The 19,909-nt window shown below is 46.7% G+C and overlaps 14 protein-coding genes across 14 annotated transcripts; 6 read left to right on the forward strand and 8 right to left on the reverse strand.

Moving 5' to 3' along the window:
- Positions 1 to 145: 145 nt before the first annotated feature.
- Positions 146 to 400, forward strand: Bathy07g03240 (unknown protein; the record flags this gene model as incomplete). Its single annotated transcript, XM_007511991.1, has 1 exon — positions 146 to 400. One exon carries the CDS (start codon positions 146 to 148, stop codon positions 398 to 400), a length of 255 nt encoding a protein of 84 aa, XP_007512053.1.
- Positions 401 to 608: 208 nt separating this feature from the next.
- Bathy07g03250 (predicted protein) lies at positions 609 to 1,091 on the forward strand (the record flags this gene model as incomplete). Its single annotated transcript, XM_007511982.1, has 1 exon — positions 609 to 1,091. The coding sequence occupies one exon, from the start codon at positions 609 to 611 to the stop codon at positions 1,089 to 1,091; it is 483 nt and encodes a 160-aa protein (XP_007512044.1).
- Positions 1,092 to 1,143: 52 nt separating this feature from the next.
- Bathy07g03260 (threonine dehydratase) lies at positions 1,144 to 3,231 on the reverse strand (the record flags this gene model as incomplete). Its single annotated transcript, XM_007512188.1, has 1 exon — positions 1,144 to 3,231. One exon carries the CDS (start codon positions 3,229 to 3,231, stop codon positions 1,144 to 1,146), a length of 2,088 nt encoding a protein of 695 aa, XP_007512250.1.
- A 209-nt stretch (positions 3,232 to 3,440) lies between these two features.
- Bathy07g03270 (Rad51 DNA recombinase 4) lies at positions 3,441 to 4,601 on the reverse strand (the record flags this gene model as incomplete). The annotated part of the gene is made up of 1 exon (XM_007512088.1): positions 3,441 to 4,601. One exon carries the CDS (start codon positions 4,599 to 4,601, stop codon positions 3,441 to 3,443), a length of 1,161 nt encoding a protein of 386 aa, XP_007512150.1.
- A 304-nt stretch (positions 4,602 to 4,905) lies between these two features.
- Bathy07g03280 (predicted protein) lies at positions 4,906 to 6,159 on the forward strand (the record flags this gene model as incomplete). The annotated part of the gene is made up of 1 exon (XM_007511869.1): positions 4,906 to 6,159. One exon carries the CDS (start codon positions 4,906 to 4,908, stop codon positions 6,157 to 6,159), a length of 1,254 nt encoding a protein of 417 aa, XP_007511931.1.
- Positions 6,160 to 6,241: 82 nt separating this feature from the next.
- On the reverse strand, positions 6,242 to 7,912 carry Bathy07g03290 (predicted protein; the record flags this gene model as incomplete). The annotated part of the gene is made up of 1 exon (XM_007511888.1): positions 6,242 to 7,912. One exon carries the CDS (start codon positions 7,910 to 7,912, stop codon positions 6,242 to 6,244), a length of 1,671 nt encoding a protein of 556 aa, XP_007511950.1.
- Positions 7,913 to 8,270: 358 nt separating this feature from the next.
- Positions 8,271 to 9,536, reverse strand: Bathy07g03300 (predicted protein; the record flags this gene model as incomplete). Its single annotated transcript, XM_007512167.1, has 1 exon — positions 8,271 to 9,536. One exon carries the CDS (start codon positions 9,534 to 9,536, stop codon positions 8,271 to 8,273), a length of 1,266 nt encoding a protein of 421 aa, XP_007512229.1.
- Positions 9,537 to 9,808: 272 nt separating this feature from the next.
- Positions 9,809 to 13,139, forward strand: Bathy07g03310 (predicted protein; the record flags this gene model as incomplete). The annotated part of the gene is made up of 2 exons (XM_007511997.1): positions 9,809 to 11,818; positions 11,859 to 13,139. The coding sequence occupies 2 exons, from the start codon at positions 9,809 to 9,811 to the stop codon at positions 13,137 to 13,139; spliced, it is 3,291 nt and encodes a 1,096-aa protein (XP_007512059.1).
- An 83-nt stretch (positions 13,140 to 13,222) lies between these two features.
- On the reverse strand, positions 13,223 to 13,759 carry Bathy07g03320 (predicted protein; the record flags this gene model as incomplete). Its single annotated transcript, XM_007511949.1, has 1 exon — positions 13,223 to 13,759. The coding sequence occupies one exon, from the start codon at positions 13,757 to 13,759 to the stop codon at positions 13,223 to 13,225; it is 537 nt and encodes a 178-aa protein (XP_007512011.1).
- A 463-nt stretch (positions 13,760 to 14,222) lies between these two features.
- Bathy07g03330 (predicted protein) lies at positions 14,223 to 14,742 on the forward strand (the record flags this gene model as incomplete). The annotated part of the gene is made up of 2 exons (XM_007511826.1): positions 14,223 to 14,695; positions 14,727 to 14,742. The coding sequence occupies 2 exons, from the start codon at positions 14,223 to 14,225 to the stop codon at positions 14,740 to 14,742; spliced, it is 489 nt and encodes a 162-aa protein (XP_007511888.1).
- Positions 14,743 to 14,870: 128 nt separating this feature from the next.
- On the reverse strand, positions 14,871 to 15,761 carry Bathy07g03340 (predicted protein; the record flags this gene model as incomplete). The annotated part of the gene is made up of 1 exon (XM_007512081.1): positions 14,871 to 15,761. One exon carries the CDS (start codon positions 15,759 to 15,761, stop codon positions 14,871 to 14,873), a length of 891 nt encoding a protein of 296 aa, XP_007512143.1.
- Positions 15,762 to 16,121: 360 nt separating this feature from the next.
- Positions 16,122 to 17,357, reverse strand: Bathy07g03350 (predicted protein; the record flags this gene model as incomplete). Its single annotated transcript, XM_007512050.1, has 1 exon — positions 16,122 to 17,357. The coding sequence occupies one exon, from the start codon at positions 17,355 to 17,357 to the stop codon at positions 16,122 to 16,124; it is 1,236 nt and encodes a 411-aa protein (XP_007512112.1).
- A 207-nt stretch (positions 17,358 to 17,564) lies between these two features.
- Positions 17,565 to 18,152, reverse strand: Bathy07g03360 (unknown protein; the record flags this gene model as incomplete). Its single annotated transcript, XM_007511939.1, has 1 exon — positions 17,565 to 18,152. One exon carries the CDS (start codon positions 18,150 to 18,152, stop codon positions 17,565 to 17,567), a length of 588 nt encoding a protein of 195 aa, XP_007512001.1.
- Positions 18,153 to 18,444: 292 nt separating this feature from the next.
- Positions 18,445 to 19,893, forward strand: Bathy07g03370 (unknown protein; the record flags this gene model as incomplete). The annotated part of the gene is made up of 1 exon (XM_007512245.1): positions 18,445 to 19,893. The coding sequence occupies one exon, from the start codon at positions 18,445 to 18,447 to the stop codon at positions 19,891 to 19,893; it is 1,449 nt and encodes a 482-aa protein (XP_007512307.1).
- Between the last annotated feature and the right edge of the window lie 16 nt (positions 19,894 to 19,909).

Raw genomic sequence — 19,909 nt, forward strand, 5'->3', positions numbered from 1 at the left:
TCGAGCATTAATACTACTGTAATACTACTAAGAACAAGCGCGTCACAATTTGAAGATTTCTGAAGCTTTTTCTCTCGTATATTCGCTTTTCTAACGCTTTCTTCTTTATAATACACACACACACACACACACACAACACTTTTAAATGAACTACGGGGACGATAAAGACGACTTCTCCTCGTCTTTGTCGTTGAGAGACACTCGAGACTCGTACAGATACGACAGCGACGAGATGGACAGTTTATCAAACTCCTCCTCTTCTCCTTCTTCTTCTTCTTTTGAGGACGTTCACATCGTCGAGCGTTTGCAAAGAGGATTCGAGAAGCTCATCAACAACGCGCAAGACGCGTACACGATTTCGTGCAGACCGGATTATCGGTTGAAAGTTAAGACGCTGTGAGTAAAGCGCGAGAGAGCGCGCGTTCCTTTTCTTCTCTTTCTCTTTCTCTTTCTCTTTCTTCTCTCTCCGTGTTCGTTTCCTTAGTGTTCCACACGAAAGAGCGCTTTTAACAACAACAACAAACAAAAGCAACAAGTTCTTGACTCACGAGTAAAATTTTTTCTTTCCATCCCAAAACAGCACTCCGAAGGCAAACTTAGCGGTAAAAATGGACATTAGAAACGCACAAGTAGACTATCGACTGGAAATTGAACCGAAACTTTTTGTCTCCCACTCTTCGTTCGGTGAGGACGGCATAGATAATAAATGGTACACGAACCCGGTGAAGAAAATTGAAGTCTCCGTCGAGGAAGGCGAAGTCGACGTCTTTTCGAAACGATTCAATCTCGGAGAGTATTTAACCTTACAAGGTGTGGCGGGGTATAAACATAGACCAGAGGACCCGGAGGATTCGAAGTTTTCGTTCAATTATAGAATAGCGTCGAGGCATTGGGACCAAGCGACAAAGAGTTTGAGGAAGTACGAGGTGAAGCCGCACGAAAGAGTCTCCGCGGCGGTCCGATGGGACGTGAAGAAAAGAGCGCCCGATGCGGAAGGAGTCATAGAGAGTAAGCGAAAACCGAAGTTCGATGTGGATATTGGATGTTACCACGTGACGATTCCTAGAATTGATTTTAAAATTATAGTCTGACCGCCGACAATATTTTTCTACTGATTCTACATAAAATAGTTTGATTACATATTCAATTATCTTCAAAGAGCATGTTGTAAGCCGCGTTGCTTTGCAAGCACGAGTATTCGTAACCGCACCCATCTAAAGCTGCTTCAATCTCCGCTAATTCACTGTCCGGAACTTGAATTCCCACGAGGACGGACGCTTCTCGTTGTCCTCCTGCACGATAATGGGTCATCGACACGTTCCATCTCGGCGATATGAAATCTAAAAAGTTTGCCAACGCTCCCGCTCTCTCTGGAATAGCGATGTTATATAATCGCTCGTTCGGAATACTCGAAGCACCACCAGTTATATTTCTCAAGTGCGTTTGCGTCGTTTCATCCTTAGTGAAATCCTCCGTAGGAATACCGTTCGACCTCAAGCGCGCTATGCATGCTTGGAGTTGCGTCTCGCTCTCTACATTCACCGAATATAAAACTTTCGCTAAACTCTTCTTACCATCGCCACTAAGATTCTGAACTCTATATTTAAACTCCGTGAAGTTTGTATCCTCGCCGACTAAGGTGACGAACCTTTTAAATGAGCCATTTTCTTCGGGAATCGCGGAAATCAAAGTCGCTTCCGTACCGGAACCACCGTCGGCAATTTCCGAGATGACTCTCAATCTGTCAAAGTTCATGTTTGCCCCGGACGTAATACAAACAACGTCGCCTTCAAAATCTGGATTCGCATTCAACCACTCTTTCGCACCGGCGACGGCAAGCGCCCCAGACGGCTCTAAAATCGAACGCGTATCTTCGAATACGTCCTTCAACGCCGCGCAAGTTTGATCGGTACGAACCATCATCACCCCGTCGACGCATTGTTGACAAAGCTGAAAGCAATTCACGCCAACCTCTTTGACAGCAACCCCATCTGCAAAACCATCAACCTTGGATAGTTTCACGAGCTCGCCTCTGTCGAGACTCTGTGCCATGGCGTTTGCGCCGCTCGGCTCGACGCCAATAATTTTTATCTTTGGCGCAATCGTCTTCAAATACGTCGCCACGCCCGCAATCAAACCTCCACCTCCGATGGGAATAAATACCGCTTTGGCCGTCGGTAATTGTCGCAAAATTTCGACCCCACAAGTACCTTGGCCAGCAATGACGTACGGTTCATCGAACGGTGGAATGAATGTCATCTCGTCGTCTACGGATCGTTTCTTCGCGTACGCTGCGGTTTCGTCAAAGTTCTCGCCAATGAGAACAACATCACCACCGAGTCTTCGAACGGCTTCTACTTTAATTTTCGGAGTAGTTACTGGCATAGCCACCACAGCTTTAATACCCAACGTCTTTGCGCTCAAAGCGACGCCTTGCGCGTGGTTCCCGGCGCTCGCGGTTATAATTCCTCTCTCCAACTCCTCCTTCTTCAAATTCTTAATCTTGTTATACGCTCCACGAATCTTAAACGAAAAGACTTGCTGTAAATCCTCTCTTTTTAAGAATATTCGCTTCTGTTTTTGCGCGTCTCCTCCTGGTGTCATTGGTACGCTCGCCGTCACTCTCTCTGATAATCGAGCGGCGAGTTCCAGCGGCGTCTCGACCACCACGTCGTACACATCCGCAGTCAAGATGGCCTTCAAATACCACCCGGAGAGCTGTAAATCTTCAACCGTCGTCGTCGGAGCTTTAAACTTCGACACTTCTCCCGGTTGCAACGTAAAATCTTCCGGATTGACGATTGGCTTTGCTTTGACTCTTTCGCTCTCTTCCTCCTCGTTCGTCGCGTCTTTCTGTTTCTTCAGCAGTGGGTTAATTAAAGTCGCTGGAGCGTTGATGACGTCTTCTTCGTTGTTCGTGTCCGATGCAAAGTTTTCCAGAATAGCGTTCGGCGGTTCCAACGCGTTATCTCCACCGCGTTTTCCTCCTCCTCCTCCTTTCCAGGAGTGAAGTGCGACGCTTTTTCTTCTTCTTCTTCTTCTTTCCAAACAACCATTTTTATCTTCTTTTCGAGCTGCGCATTCAGTCGTCGTCGTCGTCGTAGTCCCTGGTCGTCGCAGTGCGTGTCGTCGCAAACGCGCGACCGTGGCGGAGGATTCAGGGAAGAACGTACGACGACTACTCGTCGTAATCGTTGAAGTTGATGGTGTGGTTGCTGACATCAACATCATCTTCAAAATGGGAGTTAAAATTCGAGCGCGCAGACGCACACTTTTTTTTTGAGGGTTACGACGCACGTGCAATGTGCTTTGCTCTTTCTTTATTTTATATTAGTACAAATCCTCAATCGAGAAACTACTCGCGCTGCTGTGCTAAATCTACGCGTGCACGCGGGCTAATAATATGATACGTCTTCTTTTATACAGCGCTGCTTTTCTGCCTAAACAAAGCTTTGAGGCAAGGTTTGCAGAGAGTTTTGTTGGATTTGAAAATAACAACCGCCGTTTTTGTTTTGCACGCCTCCGTAAACAACCTCGGCTTTTATTTTTGTACATTCCGGAGGGTTTGTAAATTCTCCTCCCACGGTAGCGAATTCACCTTCTTGATGTACGTTGACTTTGGAGAGCTGCAAGCGACGGTGAGGGACAGACGTCCATCGCACGCCGAGAGCTGGTTTCAAACTACTCGTCGTCGTTTCTCTCGTCGTATTTTGTTGTTGGTGATATTTATGCGCGCCATAATTTCCAACGCTATTGAAATCCCCAGTCGAGGAACTGTCCGCCACGGTATGGTTCGTGTATAAAACCGCCGCTTTCCTCTCCGATGCGATCGCTTTCAACATCACTGCCACCATCGTCATCACCGTGTGGCCTTGATGGTGCGCTCTCGTTAATAGAGGTGCCAACAAAAGCGACAACGAGTCAATCACCAACAAACCCATCGTATCTGACTTCTCCGGATTATCGTCTTCCTCGCTTGCATCTTGTTGCAACTGATCCAGCAAATGTAAAAGCGTAAACACGTCGTGAACGTCGTGCACTGCAATCAACTCTAACGTTTTATCCAAGTGCGCGGTAATCTCCTCCTCCGTCGCCTCGTCGGACCAAAAATTCCGATGAAACGCTTTGATCCTTTCCGCCGAGAAAACCCCATTCGTATCCACAAACACGACTCTGTGCCCTAACGTTGCCGCACTCGCTGCCGCGGACAAGCACAGCTGCGTCTTCCCGCTCCCACACTCGCCGGTAATTTCCGTCACTTGGCCTTGTCGTAAACCACCTCCTAAGCTTTCACCAGTTTCCGAGGTCCCTCCCGCTAAAACGTCGTCGATACCTTCGCACCCAGTAGGGAGGAAGTTCAAAACAATCAGTTGATTCTCGAACGCGTTCCCGTCCACAATTTGCGGCCAGATGTCTCGTTCCAAATCTTCAACCCCAGTGGTCGTCGTCGATATCGCCGAAGCTCCTCCTCCGTATTGCTGATTTTCTTGAAGTGATGGGTTCGTTGAAAACAACGACAAAGAAGAATTCGTCGTAGCATTCGATGATTCATTCACCAACAATCTCGACACCAAATCTCTTCTCGAGAACGATGATGCCATTCTTCTCCTTCTTCTTCTTCTTCTTTTTACGACGACGACGAGAGAGTACTGATGAGATAAGGAAATTCTTTGCAAGAAGAGAGTGTTGATGAGAATGAGAAGATTTTTTTTTTGAAAGTTGTACGACGACGAGCTCGTCGTCGACCCAAAGAAGGGGCAAAGCAAAAAAAGGCGAGAAAAAGGAGAGATGAGACTCTAGGGCTGTGGAAACGTGACTACATTCTTCTTCTTCAGAAAGAAAAGAAGAAATAGAACACACACACGCGTAAACGCGAACAACAGAGACTTTTCTCCATCTCTCACGATGTCAACACACAAACAAACGTGCGTGGTGGTCGGCCAAGACGACAAAGAACCGATCGCGAACGCGGCGAGATTCGTGTACACGATTGCCCACGGGGGCGATTACCAAAAAGACTGGAAAGAAGACGACGAGAGTACTACGACTAAGAAAACGGCAAAGGAGGCGGAGAAACACGCGGAGGAGTGCTCGAAGTTACCGATGGATTGCCAGTTAATTGGAAAGTTGTTGGAGAACAACGATAAGTTGTTCAGCGATGCGAAAGCGCAGGACGTGGAGACGGTGTTTATCATCGCCGCCACGGTCGCGGAAAGATTTGAAGTGGAAACGGAGAGAAAGAAAGCGTTCGATATGATCGCAGAGAAGGCGATGGAGAGCGCGACGTCGAAAGTGGAGTCGAGATCGAGAATTTTGATGCAGTTATACAACCTGGCGAGCGATTTAGAGACGAAGTTTAAGTTGTTTTGTCGAATAATCGAATACGTGAAAAAAGCAAACATGGAACACGTGGTGGGAACTTTAGTCGGACACGTGGAGGAGTCCATGGAGGAGTGGAAACAGATGAATAATAACAACGGGTCGGAGAGAAACGTGTATTTAGAGATTGCGAATTTATTGAGCGGTATGGGTGGTAAAGAGGAGAAGGCGATGGAGTTTATGTTGAAATATTTGGCAACGTTTGAAAACAGCGAAAGCGCTCTCGGAGAATCTTCAGCGGCGGCCAAAGATGCCATCGCGAGTTTCATCCGCTTGAAAACAAGCTTTAGCTGCGATTTGCTGGATTATAAAGCCATTCAAGCGTTGAAATCGTCCAACGGGAAGGTGTTTGAGTTGTTGGAAATATTTTTAACGAAAGACGTTTCGGATTACTTGGCGTTTGCGAAGAGCAACGGGGCAGTTTTGAAAGATCTCGGTCTGAACGAGGAGGAAACGCTGACGAAAATGCGATTAATGTCGTTAGGTGGCATTCGAAACGGTGGGGGTGAAGTCTCGTACAAAGAAATTTGCGACAAGTTGAAGATTGACTCGAAAGAATGCGAAGAGTGGGTTGTTCGCGGCATCTCTTCCGGTTTAGTAGACGCAAAATTGGATCAAGTCAGAGAGGTATGCATAATCACTCGAGCCACGCAAAGAGTGTTTGGGAGGGACCAATGGAGCGAGTTGAAAAATAGCCTGTCGAATTGGTCGGAAAACCTTCAATCCATGAAGACGTTGCTGTCGACCAGTGAGGATATTTCAACCATTAGCGCTCTTTAATTTGACACTCTCTTTGAAAAAAAACAATAGTGTTCGTAATCTTATATAATATGCTAACTGTACTAGATTCTAATATAAGCGATCAACTCCATAAGATACATTTCCCGTTTTTATCGCAACTCGCTAATCCAGATGGGCTCCATGCGGTCGTCGCGACGACAGCGTTGTGCTTCCGCAACGTCGTTCTCAGCACGCGATCGGTCGCTGACCAGATAAAAACGGCTCCATCTGCGCCGCCGCAAGCGATATGCGATTGATTCGGCGAAAAAGACGGGTTCGTCCAATTCGTTCCAACGCGGAAATTCGAAGCAGAGAATTCCGCGGAAACCTCTAGGGTTCTGCAATCTAATATTCGAATCACGTTGTCGCGCCCGCATGTCAAAATTTCGCGTTCGTTTGGTAACAGCTGTATCGAGGTTACTTGCTGCTCGTGAACAGCTTTCTTCTCATTTGTAGGTAGTCCACCGCGCGATCGCAGATCCCAAATCCTCACACCACCGTCTAAATGACCACTCAAGACGAATTGGGAAGTGTCCCCATACACGACCGTGTTCACGTTTGAAGCGCACGGCGTAGAAGTCAAACATATGCCTTTGTGTAAATCCCACTCTCGAATGGTTCGATCGTGCGAGCACGAAATCGCTCTTTGCTTATCCATGCGACAAAATTCCACACCGACGACTTTATCCGCGTGTCCAGTCATTCGATGTCGCACGCGTCCACTCGATAGTTCCCAGAGCTGAATAGCTTTATCAGTGCCGCATCCCAAACAGAAGTTATCATCCGGGGAGAATGAGAGATCCAAAAGACTTCCTAAAGCACCCTCTAAATACGAAGAAACTTGCCCTGAATTTGCATTCACCAATGCGACGCGCTTGTCGTCTCCACACGTTCCTAATATTTCACCCGATCTGAAGAAAGACACTCGATGAGTCGCGCCTTGATTCGCCTGACAGTGAAACTGTTCTCGACTCGGAATACTTCCCGCGAACGAATCTCCAAAACCAGGAGACGAGGACGAATCCAACGATAGACCACGCATACTTGCGGATGCCGTCGCGTTCATTTCGTTCGCAATCGATTTCAATTCGCTTGCCTTCTTTTGTCTCTGCAAGTCTTCGTATAACTCATTGATTTCGTTCATCTTCTCCGCTTCTTTCATTTTCATCTCCATCACTCTTTCTACGAGTTGTTGATTTTCCTTTTTCAATTCTTCTACGCGCGCGATTGCCGTCAGTTTATCTTCCTGCCTCGCTTCCACTTCTGCTCCGGCGATCTCCGCCGCTTTCTGCGCCGTTTTCAATTCATTCTCCAAGTTTGCGCACGAATCGCGTAAATTTTTCAAAGCCGCTTTCGCGTTTTTTAACTCGTTCGACGTTGTTTCCAACTCAGTCTTTGCTTTCTCTTTTTCGCGATTCGCAGTCGATGCCATTTCCATAACTTCCACATTTTTCTTGTGCGCCTCGGTCAATTCTTCCTGCAATCTCGAGACTTTCGCGGAATTTTCTTTGCTCGTTTTCGCTTTCGCGTTTTCTTCTTGCGCTCTCGTTAAAGCACTCATCAGTCCAACATTTTTCCCGCTCAACTCTGCGGTTTTATTTCTCAACTGTTGAACCTCGTGCTGTAACTTTTCGCATCGTTTGCGCGCTTTCCTGTGAGACGCGAAGATCTCTACGAACGGAAGGACTTCTTCTTCGTTTCTTCGCCGTAACTTTTCTAAAACTTCTCGCTTTAGAAATAAATCTTCCTCCATCTCTTCTTTATCTCGTAACGACTTTCTTCTTGTCTCTCTCTCTTTTTCTTCCTATTACTGTTTGTTTGGTATTCCTCTTGCAATTGCCTCTGCGTTCACATTACAGAAGATGTTGCTTCTTCTTCTTCTTCTTCTTCTTCTAGATTTCGCTCTCACTCACTCTCTCTCTTTGCAGCAGCGTGTGTTCCAAGAAAGAAAGATGTGATAAAAATATGACGCTGACGAAAGACTGAAAAAACTGTTGAAAGACTGGTGAAAAGAGATAAGTGGAAGAGGCGAATGCGCAAAGAGCACGTGCAGTAAGAATCTATGTGAACTAGGCAGCTCTCTCTCTTTCTACATGACTAATACTCTAAAATCACCAATTCGGGATGGATCGTATGCCGTCGTTTATCATTTCCATCAGCTTGATGGTCAAAGGGTGAGTCCCTTCCGGCGGCATCTCAAAGCCTTCTTTCGGAGGTTTCTTCCACGTGAAATCTCTCTTATCCCAATGCCATTTTCCAACTTTACCTGGGGTAAACTTTCCTTTTTCGTTGAAATCTTGGCCGTACGTATAGTGAAGAATGTATCCTTTCTTCCCGCCCGGAACTTCTTCGGTTTTATCCCATGGCGGTTGCAACATGAATTCCGGAACTAAATCGTACTTCACGCCAACTTGCGCGGAGGCGATGCTATACGCCCACATTTCTAAGACCCATCCGAACGCCGAGTTAGTTTCCGGGTCCTGTTTCATTTTAATCGCTAAAGTGTCCCAAACCGTACAGACTTTCTTCAGTTCATCCTTGTGAATCATCACCGGCGAATTCCCAATCGGCGCAAAATCTTTCAAATCCGCGTTTACTTTGTTAAATTTTTGTACAATAGGAGTGAATTTCGGATCTTTCGGATTGATGTAAAAGAATGGAAAAGCAGCGGCGAGTTTTGGTTGCGCCAACAACGGAATCGGTCTTAAATATAAATGGTCCGGTTCGGTCATGAAGACATACTCTTCCGCGAAATTATACTTCTCCAACCACTGCTTGATTGCGTATGGCCGATTTAAAACCACATACCCTTCATCGACACCTTTCGGTAACGGATCAACTACCACGCTTGGAATTTCATCCATCAATATATCTGCGCGTTCGCTGTGCAACACTCTCGTAAACCCGCCAAACGCGCCCGAGTCTTCGCTGCTCAAAAGTTTCAAGTATCTCTGGTACATAATTCTAGATTGCCAAGCGACGTAGGATTGCTCGTTTGCAGTCAGCATGACGTGAAATTTGCCCTTACCTTGTTCTATTTCCTCCGCGGTTGGTTTTCGCCTCATGGATGTGGGATGGGACCATTTCTTTTCTTCTTCTTTTGTTGTTGTTGTTGTTGTTGACGGTGGCACAGGCGGTGGAGGAGAAGGAGAAGGTGACGCGGAGGACATGAACACATTACTATCAGCATGTAACTCGTCTCGAATGTTGTGAGGATGCGCGTCGACGACGTCGTCGAATGATGATGACGCGTGCGACGTAAAATCACCTTCTTCCTCCAGTCCCCCTAAATAGTGCAAAATAGAATACGTCGCGACGGTCGAAACGAGAAACACGAACGCGCGTTTAACAGTTGCTCCTCTGCTTCGAAGGCTCATTTTATGTATTACGTATTAAACTCATCGTGATGAAAAGCACATATTTGTGTGGATGGTGGGTTTATGAGTTGTGGTGTACTTGTTTCATTGAAGCAGAGAGAGACTGACACTGGTGACGAGAGAGAGAGAAAAAGAAAAATTTAGAAGAGGCGAAATTTAGGTTTCTGGTTCAGCTGTTCAGTCAAAAAAAATCGTTCAACAAGTCTCTTCTTCTCATTCACATCACACACACAAAATTCATACTAATAATTTAAGCAGAGAAGAAGAAGAAGATGCGCGTGAAGCAAACCGCGAAGCGAGGACCCTCGAGTAAAGCCCTGCCGCGAAGCTCGCGGGTGGTGGTTGACCCTCCTCCTGCAGTCGTCCATCCACCAGAGCGAGCAGTGAGTCCATCTCCTCCTCCTCAAATTGGTAAAAAAAAGAAACCCCTCTCGAGAAAAGAACAACTGAACGAATCTGTCAGTCGAACGCGGTTGAAAATTCTCTGGATGCTCGAGTTTATCACGGACAGCGAGCACATTCCGTGGTCGTTGAAAGTTGAGTATTGCAAGATTGCGACGCAGCAATTAGACGAGGACGATTCTTCGTTGGGTATGCCGAGAGTTTTATCAATCCGAATACTTTTGGAGGAAATGAAATACGTTTGTGGGGAGGACGGAGCCAATTGGGATTGGCAGGAACGGTCGTTGAAGTTGTATCCGATTTTGTTGAAGATTTTATACACGATGGATTTGAAAGGAGAAGAGAAATTGGACGAGCGCATGCGTCCGCACAAGAAAATCATGGCGTTGGCGTTTGTTTCGCACATGGTGCAGTTGGTAATCGAGAGACAACTGAACGAGTTCAAACGCGTGTGGGAGTCTCAAGTGTACGCGGAGTTAAAGGAGACGCCGCAAGGGAAAATGGACGGGGTCAGAGACGAGTTAGAGAGGCTAGATGAGATTGGGCAAAGATTACTGGAGATTGAGCGCATCAATACGGACAAGAAGACGACGGAAAAGTTTGACTTGGACACGTTCGGCGGGGACGGGCCGCTGAGTCCAGGAAAGCAACTTCAAGATAACTTGAACTCAACGGATGAACTGAAGAGGAGCGGCAAGAACAGCAGAATAACAGGAACGCACTTTGAAGATAGCGTGAACGAGCTTTTGGTGGAGCTGAAAGCGTACTATAAACGAGCGAAAGTAGCGTTGGGACCCACGTTTTTACACGAGGCGAGCATGGATATTTCGCACGAGAAGTATTCCCCAAATTTGGACGAGGATAAAATATTGATACGAGCGGACAAAGACTTGGAACACAACCTCGAGAGCATGAGAGGTGGTAAAGATCCAGAAGTCGACGATGATAGCGAGGACGAGTTCGAACAAACGCCAAACAGAATCGTCACTCCAAAAAATGTGAACATTTTTGCGAAGGACAATAAGAAACGACCACTCGGCGCGTCGGCAACGCCAAACAGAATCGTCACTCCAAAAAATGTGAACATTTTTGCGAAGGACAATAAGAAACGACCACTCGGCGCGACAGCGAAGAACAACAACGCTGAAAGACAGCCGGAGATATTCAAAAAGATAAAAATCAAAATAGACGGGAGAAAGGGCGGCAAAACTGTGAACGCGCGGGACATCCAGTTCGACACAGAATTGCAGAACGACGATCCGTACGAATTTCCTCCTTCAGAGGAAGAAGAAGAAGAGGAGGAGGAGGAGGAGGACGAAGAAGAAGAAGAAGAAGAAGAAGAAGAAGAAGAAGAAGAAGAAGGAGAAGAAGTAGAAGTAGAAGATGAACAAGAAGAAGAACAAGAAGAATCGGAAGAGGAAAAGGAAGAGGAGGAAGAGGAAGAAGAAGCTCGAAAAAGAAAGAGAGACGAGAAATTTTTGGCGTGGAACGCAGAGGAACATGATGAGAGACTTTTAGATGGTGTCGAAAAGCATGGCTACGGGAGATGGAAGAAGATCGTGCTCGACGAAGCTCTCCACAACGGGCTTTTCACCGGATTGAACTTTGAAGATGTGCGATACAAACACAAAAGAATCATGGTTCGTGCGGGTGCAAACGCAAATGCACTACTTCTCCCTCGCAAAGTTTTGGTCGCGTTGTTCAGGAAGAAAGCACCAAACGCGTCAATCAAGGGAGTCACTCGATTGCAGATGGCGAAGAGTATAGATGATCCAGCAGCGGTGCAAAAAGCGCTCGACGAAGAAGGTTGGGATTTCAGCGGCGAAGAAAAAGAACGACAGCAGAGTCCGTTGCAGAAACTCAGGGACGGGGCGGTTCACGTGCTCGAGCGACTCGTTGGGAGATGAGTTGCAAAGAAAGAAGAAGAGAAAGAAGAAGAGAAGTCAAAGACACACACAAAAGACAGCTACATGTACTCATACACTGGTCGTAGAACTTTTTTATTGTACAAGTTTTTTCAACACCTCGAACAAAACAAAACGAATCTCCACAAACGCAAAAACACGCACAATACTCACGACACTCATGCTCGTCCGGCGGCAGCATGGAGTGAAGAAGAGAATCTTTGCCGCGCTTTCTCCTCCGTGCGTTTTTGGAGACAGTGTTCATGAAAAAACAACCGCTGCCGTTAAAAGCAGAGTCGCTTTTGACTCGGGAGCGTCGACTTCGTACTCAACTGTCAACACCACCACCAACAAAGTCGCGGAAAAAGTACTCGCTTCTCAGATAATCCCAACCACGCACGCGATAAATGACGACGAAGAGGACAAGAGGAACGTGTACGTTCTGCACGGGTTAATGGGCCAAGGAAAGAACTGGCGGGGACCGATCACTATGCTCTCGGAAAAGTTGAGAGAATCACTCCCCAAAACTGCGTTTCGCTTTCACTTGATTGACATAAGAGGCCACGGAAATTCGCCGAGATTTCACGATTACGCGCCACACACGATTATAAATGCTGCGAAGGATATCGAAAGATACAGTAAACATCACGAAATAGTTCCGGATGTTGTCATTGGGCATTCGCTAGGAGGGAAGATAGCGTTAGAATATAGTCAATCGTTGACGTCGTTGTCGTCGTCGAGCGCAAAAAAACGACGGTTGGTATTTACGCTAGATTCGGTACCGTATGAAGTGGAGAAGGATATGTTCGGGGCTGAATTTATTTTAAAAGCGACGGAGAAGTTACCAGAAGTTGTTCCAAATAGGGAGTATCTAAAAGCCCAGTTAGCGCCGTTACAAATATCCAGCGGTATTATCGATTGGCTAGGTTCCAATCTCGTTCTCGCCAATCCCGGCGGCGCGCATGTAGAAGGTAACGACGATACGACTAAAACGAGCCTGACGTGGCAATTTGACAGAAAAATATTGAGAGACTTATACGAAAGCTTTCAACAAACTGCTTTGTGGCACGCGCTGGAAGAGAAAGATCACGATGACGTGCACGTCCACATCGTAAAGGCTGAAAAGTCATCCGATTGGAAGCCAGACGCGATGAAGCGCATCGAGATGCTGAAACAGGAGGAGAAAGTAAGCTATCACGTATTGGAAAGAGCTGGTCATTGGGTTCATAGCGACAATCCGATTGGTTTGATTAATATTCTCCATGACGAGTTAGTTAAAGCTGAGAATAATAGATAGAATAGATACATAGCATTTTTTTATTAAGCTTTGCCGCGCGGCGTTACAACTCTTATGATGATACAATCGATAGCTACACTCACTCACAAATCCTTGCTCCTACACAAAGGACACTCCCGTTTCTCCCTCTCTAACGTTTTTACTATGCACGTTTCGTGATACACGTGTTTGCACTTTAATTTTATGCACCGTTCGCCGTTCGCGAACTCCGCCAAACAGATTGCGCACTCAGAAAAGTGAGCAACTTCTTCACCGTCGCCTTCCCCGCTGTTACTACTACTATTACATCCTCGTCTGCTCTCGCTCCTCGTCGTACTCGCAGTATGAAACACGAAACCACTCTCTGTTCTCAATCTCTCCACATCTCTCCGTAAACTTTCATCATCAAAATCTCGTTTCGTTCGGTACAACAGCCGGTCCGAGAGCCACAAATCTGCGCCTTGGGAAAATAAACTCGCATCGGAGGCGTATAATAACTGCTCTGTCTCTCTCCGATGGGTCGTCAACAGGTCGTCGTTACTGTTGTTGTTCGTGGTAGTATTTTCTCTAATCCGGTCGCGAAAGAGCCGTCGGTCGGACTCGTATAAGTGCGCGTCTGGATGTTCTTCGTGGGAGGACATCGTCGCTCCTCCGTCCGTTGTGACGCATATTATGTCACAACACCTAAAAAAAACTCTAGGGGAATGTAAATCACAAGCTTGTGAATTCTTCATTAGAAACACACGCACAACCACACACACAGTAGAAGAAGAAGAAGACGAAGAAAAAGAAGAATGTCATCGGTAGCCAAAATAGAAGAACTCTTAAAGTCGCACCTGGAAGCATCTCACGTATCCATCTTAGACACCTCTGGATCGTGCGGAAGCGCGTTTGAGATACAATTTTGCGTGAGTCCGAAATTCGAAGGGAAGAATAGTTTGACCAAACAAAGACTGGTGACCAAAGCTTTGGAGAGAGAGATGGACAAAATACACGCTCTGAGCATGAAAAAGTTGATATCGCCGGAGGAGTACGCGAATTTATCGCCCAGAAGTAGGAGTCCTTTTGAAGAGTAAAGACACACAAACAAAAACGCCAGAAGAAATGATTTACTACCAACCGCTCTCGGAAACATATTTTGAAAGCTGCAACGAATTGCTGAATACTTTTTACGCGAGCAAAGATTTCTGTAACTGCATCTCGTTTTCGAACTGCTTGGGGACTCAGGAAGAGTTTGCGAGATTTTATCGATTGCATCCGGAAAGTTTAGAGACTGTTATAGTTGCCATCGAAGTTTTAGGCGAAAACGGTGAAAGCGATTTGGGCGGCGGCGTCGTTATCGGATGCGTAAAAGTATCCGCGACGGAGTATCCGCGAACGAGCTCGGACGATTTTATACACACACCAAAACCAGAAGAAGCGTACGTCTCGACGCTTTGCGTTTCCTCCCAGGCGCGAGGGAAAGGCGTCGGTGGTCGATTACTCGAGCACGCGGAAGCACTCGCTCGAAAGTTGAATAAAAAGAAACTGACCTTAGAGGTGCTGAACGCGAATCCAGCCGAGAGACTTTACGCGCGGTTCGGATTTGAACGAGTGCACGAGGGTAAGGCGGAAAAATGTTTGAACGACTTCTTTGCGTGTTGTTTGGTCGGTAAAAGAGAACACGGGAAGTACGGGAGGACGAAGATGGAGAAGACACTTTTATAATCATCATCAACGGAAACTTTTAGTTTTTCCGAATTCATAGTAATATTAACGTACTTGCAAGAAATTCTCTAATCTACTCACCATGGAAGGTGGCCAACGACGAATGCGTCTCACGAAATCCAAATCTTTATATTGCGCACACCCAAAGTATAAACCACACGCGTCGTTCCATAAATCCTCGGCGCTTTCTCTTTTGCCTTGTTCCCAATACAACGCCGCGAGCGCAGCGCGAACATCCGTGGAATTCGGAGCTCTTCGAACGAGACCTTCGAGTTCTTTGATTGCTGAATCTGCGTCACCTAATTCCGCGGTCGCCAAAGCCGCGTTCGATCGCGCGTAGATGGCACCGTCCAATCTTTGCGTTGTCGAGCTCCCGTTGCGGAAGCCGCTCGCGGATTGAAACGCGGCAAAAGCTCCTTCGTAATCCTCCTTCGCCCCTTTCCAATCATTCAAAGAACCTCTCACGTTTCCTCGAGAGTTCAAAACGTACGGGTCTGGTCTGAATCCTGCCGTAGTCGCCAGCTCCAGCGCTCGGTTATAATCCACCAACGCCGGTTCCCATTGGTATATTCCTTCCTCCGCAAGCGCTCTCCCCGCTCTCAACCTCGCCTCTGCTCCTAAATCCTTCGTCGGAATAATCTCTAAACATCTCGAGTAATCACTAATCGCTTCTTTAAACTGTTTCTGGTCCACTAAAACTTGCGCTCTGCCTTCCAACCAGGATGCCGATTCTGGTTCGTTTTCAATCAGTTTCGTCAAAGCCTCTTTGGCTTTCGTAAAGTCTTGTCGGTTGTAGGCATCCGCAGCGACGGATTGCAAATCGTATACTTCTTCGTCGGTTAGACTGCTTTTTGTGACAGCCGCAAACGCGCTCTCGGTCGACACCGTAGTCGAGACAAAAGCAAGGGTGGTGGATACGAGTGCAGAGAGCGTCATTTGACGGCGGTTTATGTGCTGTCGTTGATACTCACCATCGTACTCTTTTTCCTTTTCTTCTTCTTCTTTAACCGACGACGTCACGGAGAAATCCCTACTTCTGCTTTTCCTGTTTCTGTTCTGATTATGAAAACAATAATGCTCGCGTTGTTTACGAAACGAGTGGGAAGACGACGGTGTCGTTTGCGATGGTCCCGCCAGTTGGGAGGAAACCGTTCGAAACATTATTCGTATTCTTTGCGTGTGTCTGTGTGTTTTGTGATGAATTCTCATTCTTTTCTCTATTTCAGATGTGAGTGCTATGAATAAATTTCAATAAAATATATCCCCTCCTGTCTCTCTCTCTCTTTCTAATTAGTATTATAACTGTATGGAGGCGACTTCGCAGTTCTTCAAACTCCTCCCGACCATTTCCTTGAAGAAGGTACTGTGACCAAACACCACGAACGTCGTCGATGGATGGCTTAAAATCCACTGCTTGAACTTACTCACTCGGCGTTGAAAGACGCGCGCGGGTTCGTTCGAGTTGAACATTTTTTCACCGGCGTCGTTTCGTTTCTCGTTCGTGTCCCACCACCAGCTTTTATCCGGGAGTTTGGATAAGGATTGGGCGAGTATGGGGACATCTTCGATGAGCTCGAGTTTGGTGCGGCCGATGTCGCCGGAGCAGGAGAGTTTCTCGGTGATTTCCGGTCTCACGATGACGGAGCGTCCCCACGCTTCGTGTCGTCGCTTTTCGTTTTCTTTCTCTTCTTCTTCATCTTTCATTGTTGCTACTTTCTTCTTCGTGCTTGCCTTCTTCCTCGAGGAGGCTGATAACGACCGCCTATTGCTAGTGTTGTTATCGTCGCTATTGATGTTATTGTTCGCTTTGCTATCGTTATCATTCGTCGGCGCGGTGTTTTCATCTGGTGAATTTGTCTCTTCCTCAGAAGAGGATACGAACGCGTACATCGCTTCTCTACCGTACACGCACGTCTCCATGGCCCGAGTTAACGGCGAAGTTATCCAAACTGCATCTTTTGGTATCTCGGACAAGAATTTACCCAACTCTTTCGCTTGCTTTACGCCTAATTCTGTTAATCGCGCGTCAAAAATCTTCGGTTCTTCCCAACTGCCCGGACCGGAAATGGCTTCGTTATACGTGCTTTGACCGTGTCGGACCAGGTGCACAGTTTTTTGCCCTTTGGAGAAAATAGGAAAGAAAACTCTCGATTTGCTGCCCCCGACGTTGCTGACAAATTTCCCATCGCTATCGACTTCCAACGACGGTTGATTATTCAACACGGCCATGCGCTTATGTTTCTTAGTAGCGGCTAATGCCACCGTCGCCGTCGAAGTAGTAGGAGTTGTTGTCGTCGTCGTCTTCTTTGCTCTCGCGTCGACATCATCCTCTTCCTCCCTCAACGCCGCTAAAAAGTCCTTGCCCTCCTCGCTTACAATCTTCACTTCTTCTTCTTCTTCTTCTTCTCCTTCTTCTTCTGATTCGTGCCCTGGCGATAAAATGTATTGCGAGCCTCCGTGTTCCCCGGGACTTAAGTTGTAGTCTCCCACTGGATGCGCCTCGAGCTGTCTTCGTATTCGTCGCCTTCGCATCGCGGCTTCCGTGGACGGAGGTAACTTGTCTTCCGTATGCGGTTCAGAAGACGCGTTTCCTCCATTGCCTCCAGTACTATTTCTTCTTCGCCTGTTTTTGATGTGTGTGTGTGTGTGTTGTGTTAATATTAAAAGAGAAAGGTGTCAGAGTATTAAAAAAAGCAGAGAAAAGAGACAACAAAAATTTTCAAAAATTTGAAAAAAATTTTACCTAAACCGTCCCGTCGTCGGTGGGTTACTCAACGAGTGTCTTCGAAGATCCAACCCGGGCGTTTCCTGGATATCGCTGGATATCGCGCTCGATGTAGTCGGCGTTTCGTTATTCGCTTGCATCATCATTTGCTTGGCAATATTCCTGGTGGTGGTGGTGGTGGTGGTCGTCGTCATCGCTGCTGTGTTTCTCGTCGACCCCGATGGTTCAAACCTTTGCATTCGTGCGTGTTGTTGTTGTTGCCGAATCACCGAGGACGAGGACCGGAGTTGCAAAAACGCAGACGAGGGACACGAGTTCAAAAGTTTTTTTCCCCTCTTTTTGCACGAGGAGGAGTTTTGTAAAATTTTCAAGGAATTAAACGCCGTGGACGGAGCTTTTTGTCTCTCCGTGAGCAAAAGGGGATTCGTGCTACTGTTCCTCCTCCTCCTCCTCGAAGAGAAACCACCGTTCATCTCTTCGAAGTCCCCATCGTCCTCGAACTCGTCGTCGTTGAACGCCTCGTCTTCCGATCGAGGGCGTTTGTGGGAGACGAGAACGCGAGGCGTTTTTTCCACCCCTCCTCTCGAGATGGAATCATCCATTTTTTTTTCTTTTGTGTTTCAAGTGAGGAACGTTCGTCCCCTTTTTTGAATTTCTTTCGACAAATTTTTCATTTTTGTCTCTTTCATCACTTTTTGTGTTTGCTCTGTGTTTCTGCAAAATTGTGGCAGTCTTGTTGTTGTTCTCATCACTTCTCCTCATCATCTCTTTACAACACGCGACAACGACGCGTACACAACAACAAACAAACAACAAAAACACACGCGTAAAATTGTGATGCTCTTCTAAAGGTGGAGGGTAAAAGACACACTTAACTTTTATTATAGTAAAAGAATGGCGAAGGTTTTCGACGCGCGTTTAGAGCAACTTCGGGCGATTCGAAATCGAGAGAAGGAACGCGAAGAGAGAGAACGGAAAGAAGAAGAAGATGATGATGATGATGACAAAAATGAAGAAGAAGAAGAAGAACAGGGAGGACGAATGTATAGCGAGGTTTCGCCGCTGAGGGCGACGCCGTCGACGAGTCATCGTCCTCATCGAAAGAACAACAACAACATCGAAGAAGAAGAAGAAGAAGACAAAAATGCAAGTTTTTCAAAAAGGAGTCACCAACGCCGCCGCGCGACGAGTTTTAAGACGACGGGCGCGCCGATGTCTCCATCTTCGCCTCCATCTCCGTCGTCTCCGTCATCACCATCATCATCTTCTCCTTCTCCTTCCGCCTTCTCTGATTCAGACAACGACGACGACGACGAAGAAGAAGGATACCGTCACCAACAAGACGTTTTGAGAGAGTCCGATGCGGTTGCGCGGTTGCGCTCGCAACTCTCGGACAAAGAGCTCGATTTAATCGAAATGCAGCAATCATACGAACGTTTGATGAGAATGACGGAGGAAACGAGAGATCTGTTGAAACAAACGCATGAAGAGAAGGACGAGTATCGCAAACACGAGGCCATCGCCGAACAATTAAAAATTCGAAACGACACGTTACAGTTAAAAATCGATGAATTGAGCGAAAAGTTGAAAAGAGAAGAGGCTTCGCTCGAACGCAAATCAAGAGCGTTGGATGCGGCAAACGTTGCTATCGACGAGTGTCGAAGGAAAATTCGAGACGAGCGAAGCTCGAAAGAAGACGTCAAGGCGGAATCGAAAAGATTGGCGGAGAGGGAACAGGCGTGTAAGAAAGTTTTGAACGAAGCTTTACGAAGAGCATCGGGTATGTTGAAAAATAACTACAACGAAATGTCTTTGATGACTACCGAAGACGAAACTTCGGTGGAAGTCGCGCAAAGAGTTGTGGACGCTATACGCGATATTGCCGTGCACAGAAGGATGATGGGAATTGGTAATAGAGAAGGAGATAATAGAGGTAATAATGCTAGAAATAACGACAATAAAAACTATAGCAGAAGGCGACAACGACATAAACGAAGAGGAATCTCATCTACGTCTACGTCCGGTAGCAGTAGCGAAACTGGAGATGATGATGATGATGATGATGATGGTGATTCCGAAGAGCTTGAACTAGAAGCTGAAGAGATGGAAGCGTTGGAAGAAGCGTTGGAAGCGGCGAGACGCTGGAAAAACCAAAGCGAAGAGTCCGAGCGACGGCGCGCGCGCGAAGTCGCCATAGCGAGAGAACAAGCGTCGGATTTACGGAAAACTATTGAAAAGTTGCGCAGAGAGGCGAACGAATCGAAAGAATATACCGACGAACTCGAAAAAATCGTAGAACGCATAGCGAAAAATGTGTCTAGGACAGATTTTGTCGAGCGATGATACTATTTATAAATAA

This window comes from Bathycoccus prasinos (genome assembly GCF_002220235.1).
Source record: "Bathycoccus prasinos genomic : Chromosome_7".
Classification (NCBI taxonomy): domain Eukaryota; kingdom Viridiplantae; phylum Chlorophyta; class Mamiellophyceae; order Mamiellales; family Bathycoccaceae; genus Bathycoccus; species Bathycoccus prasinos.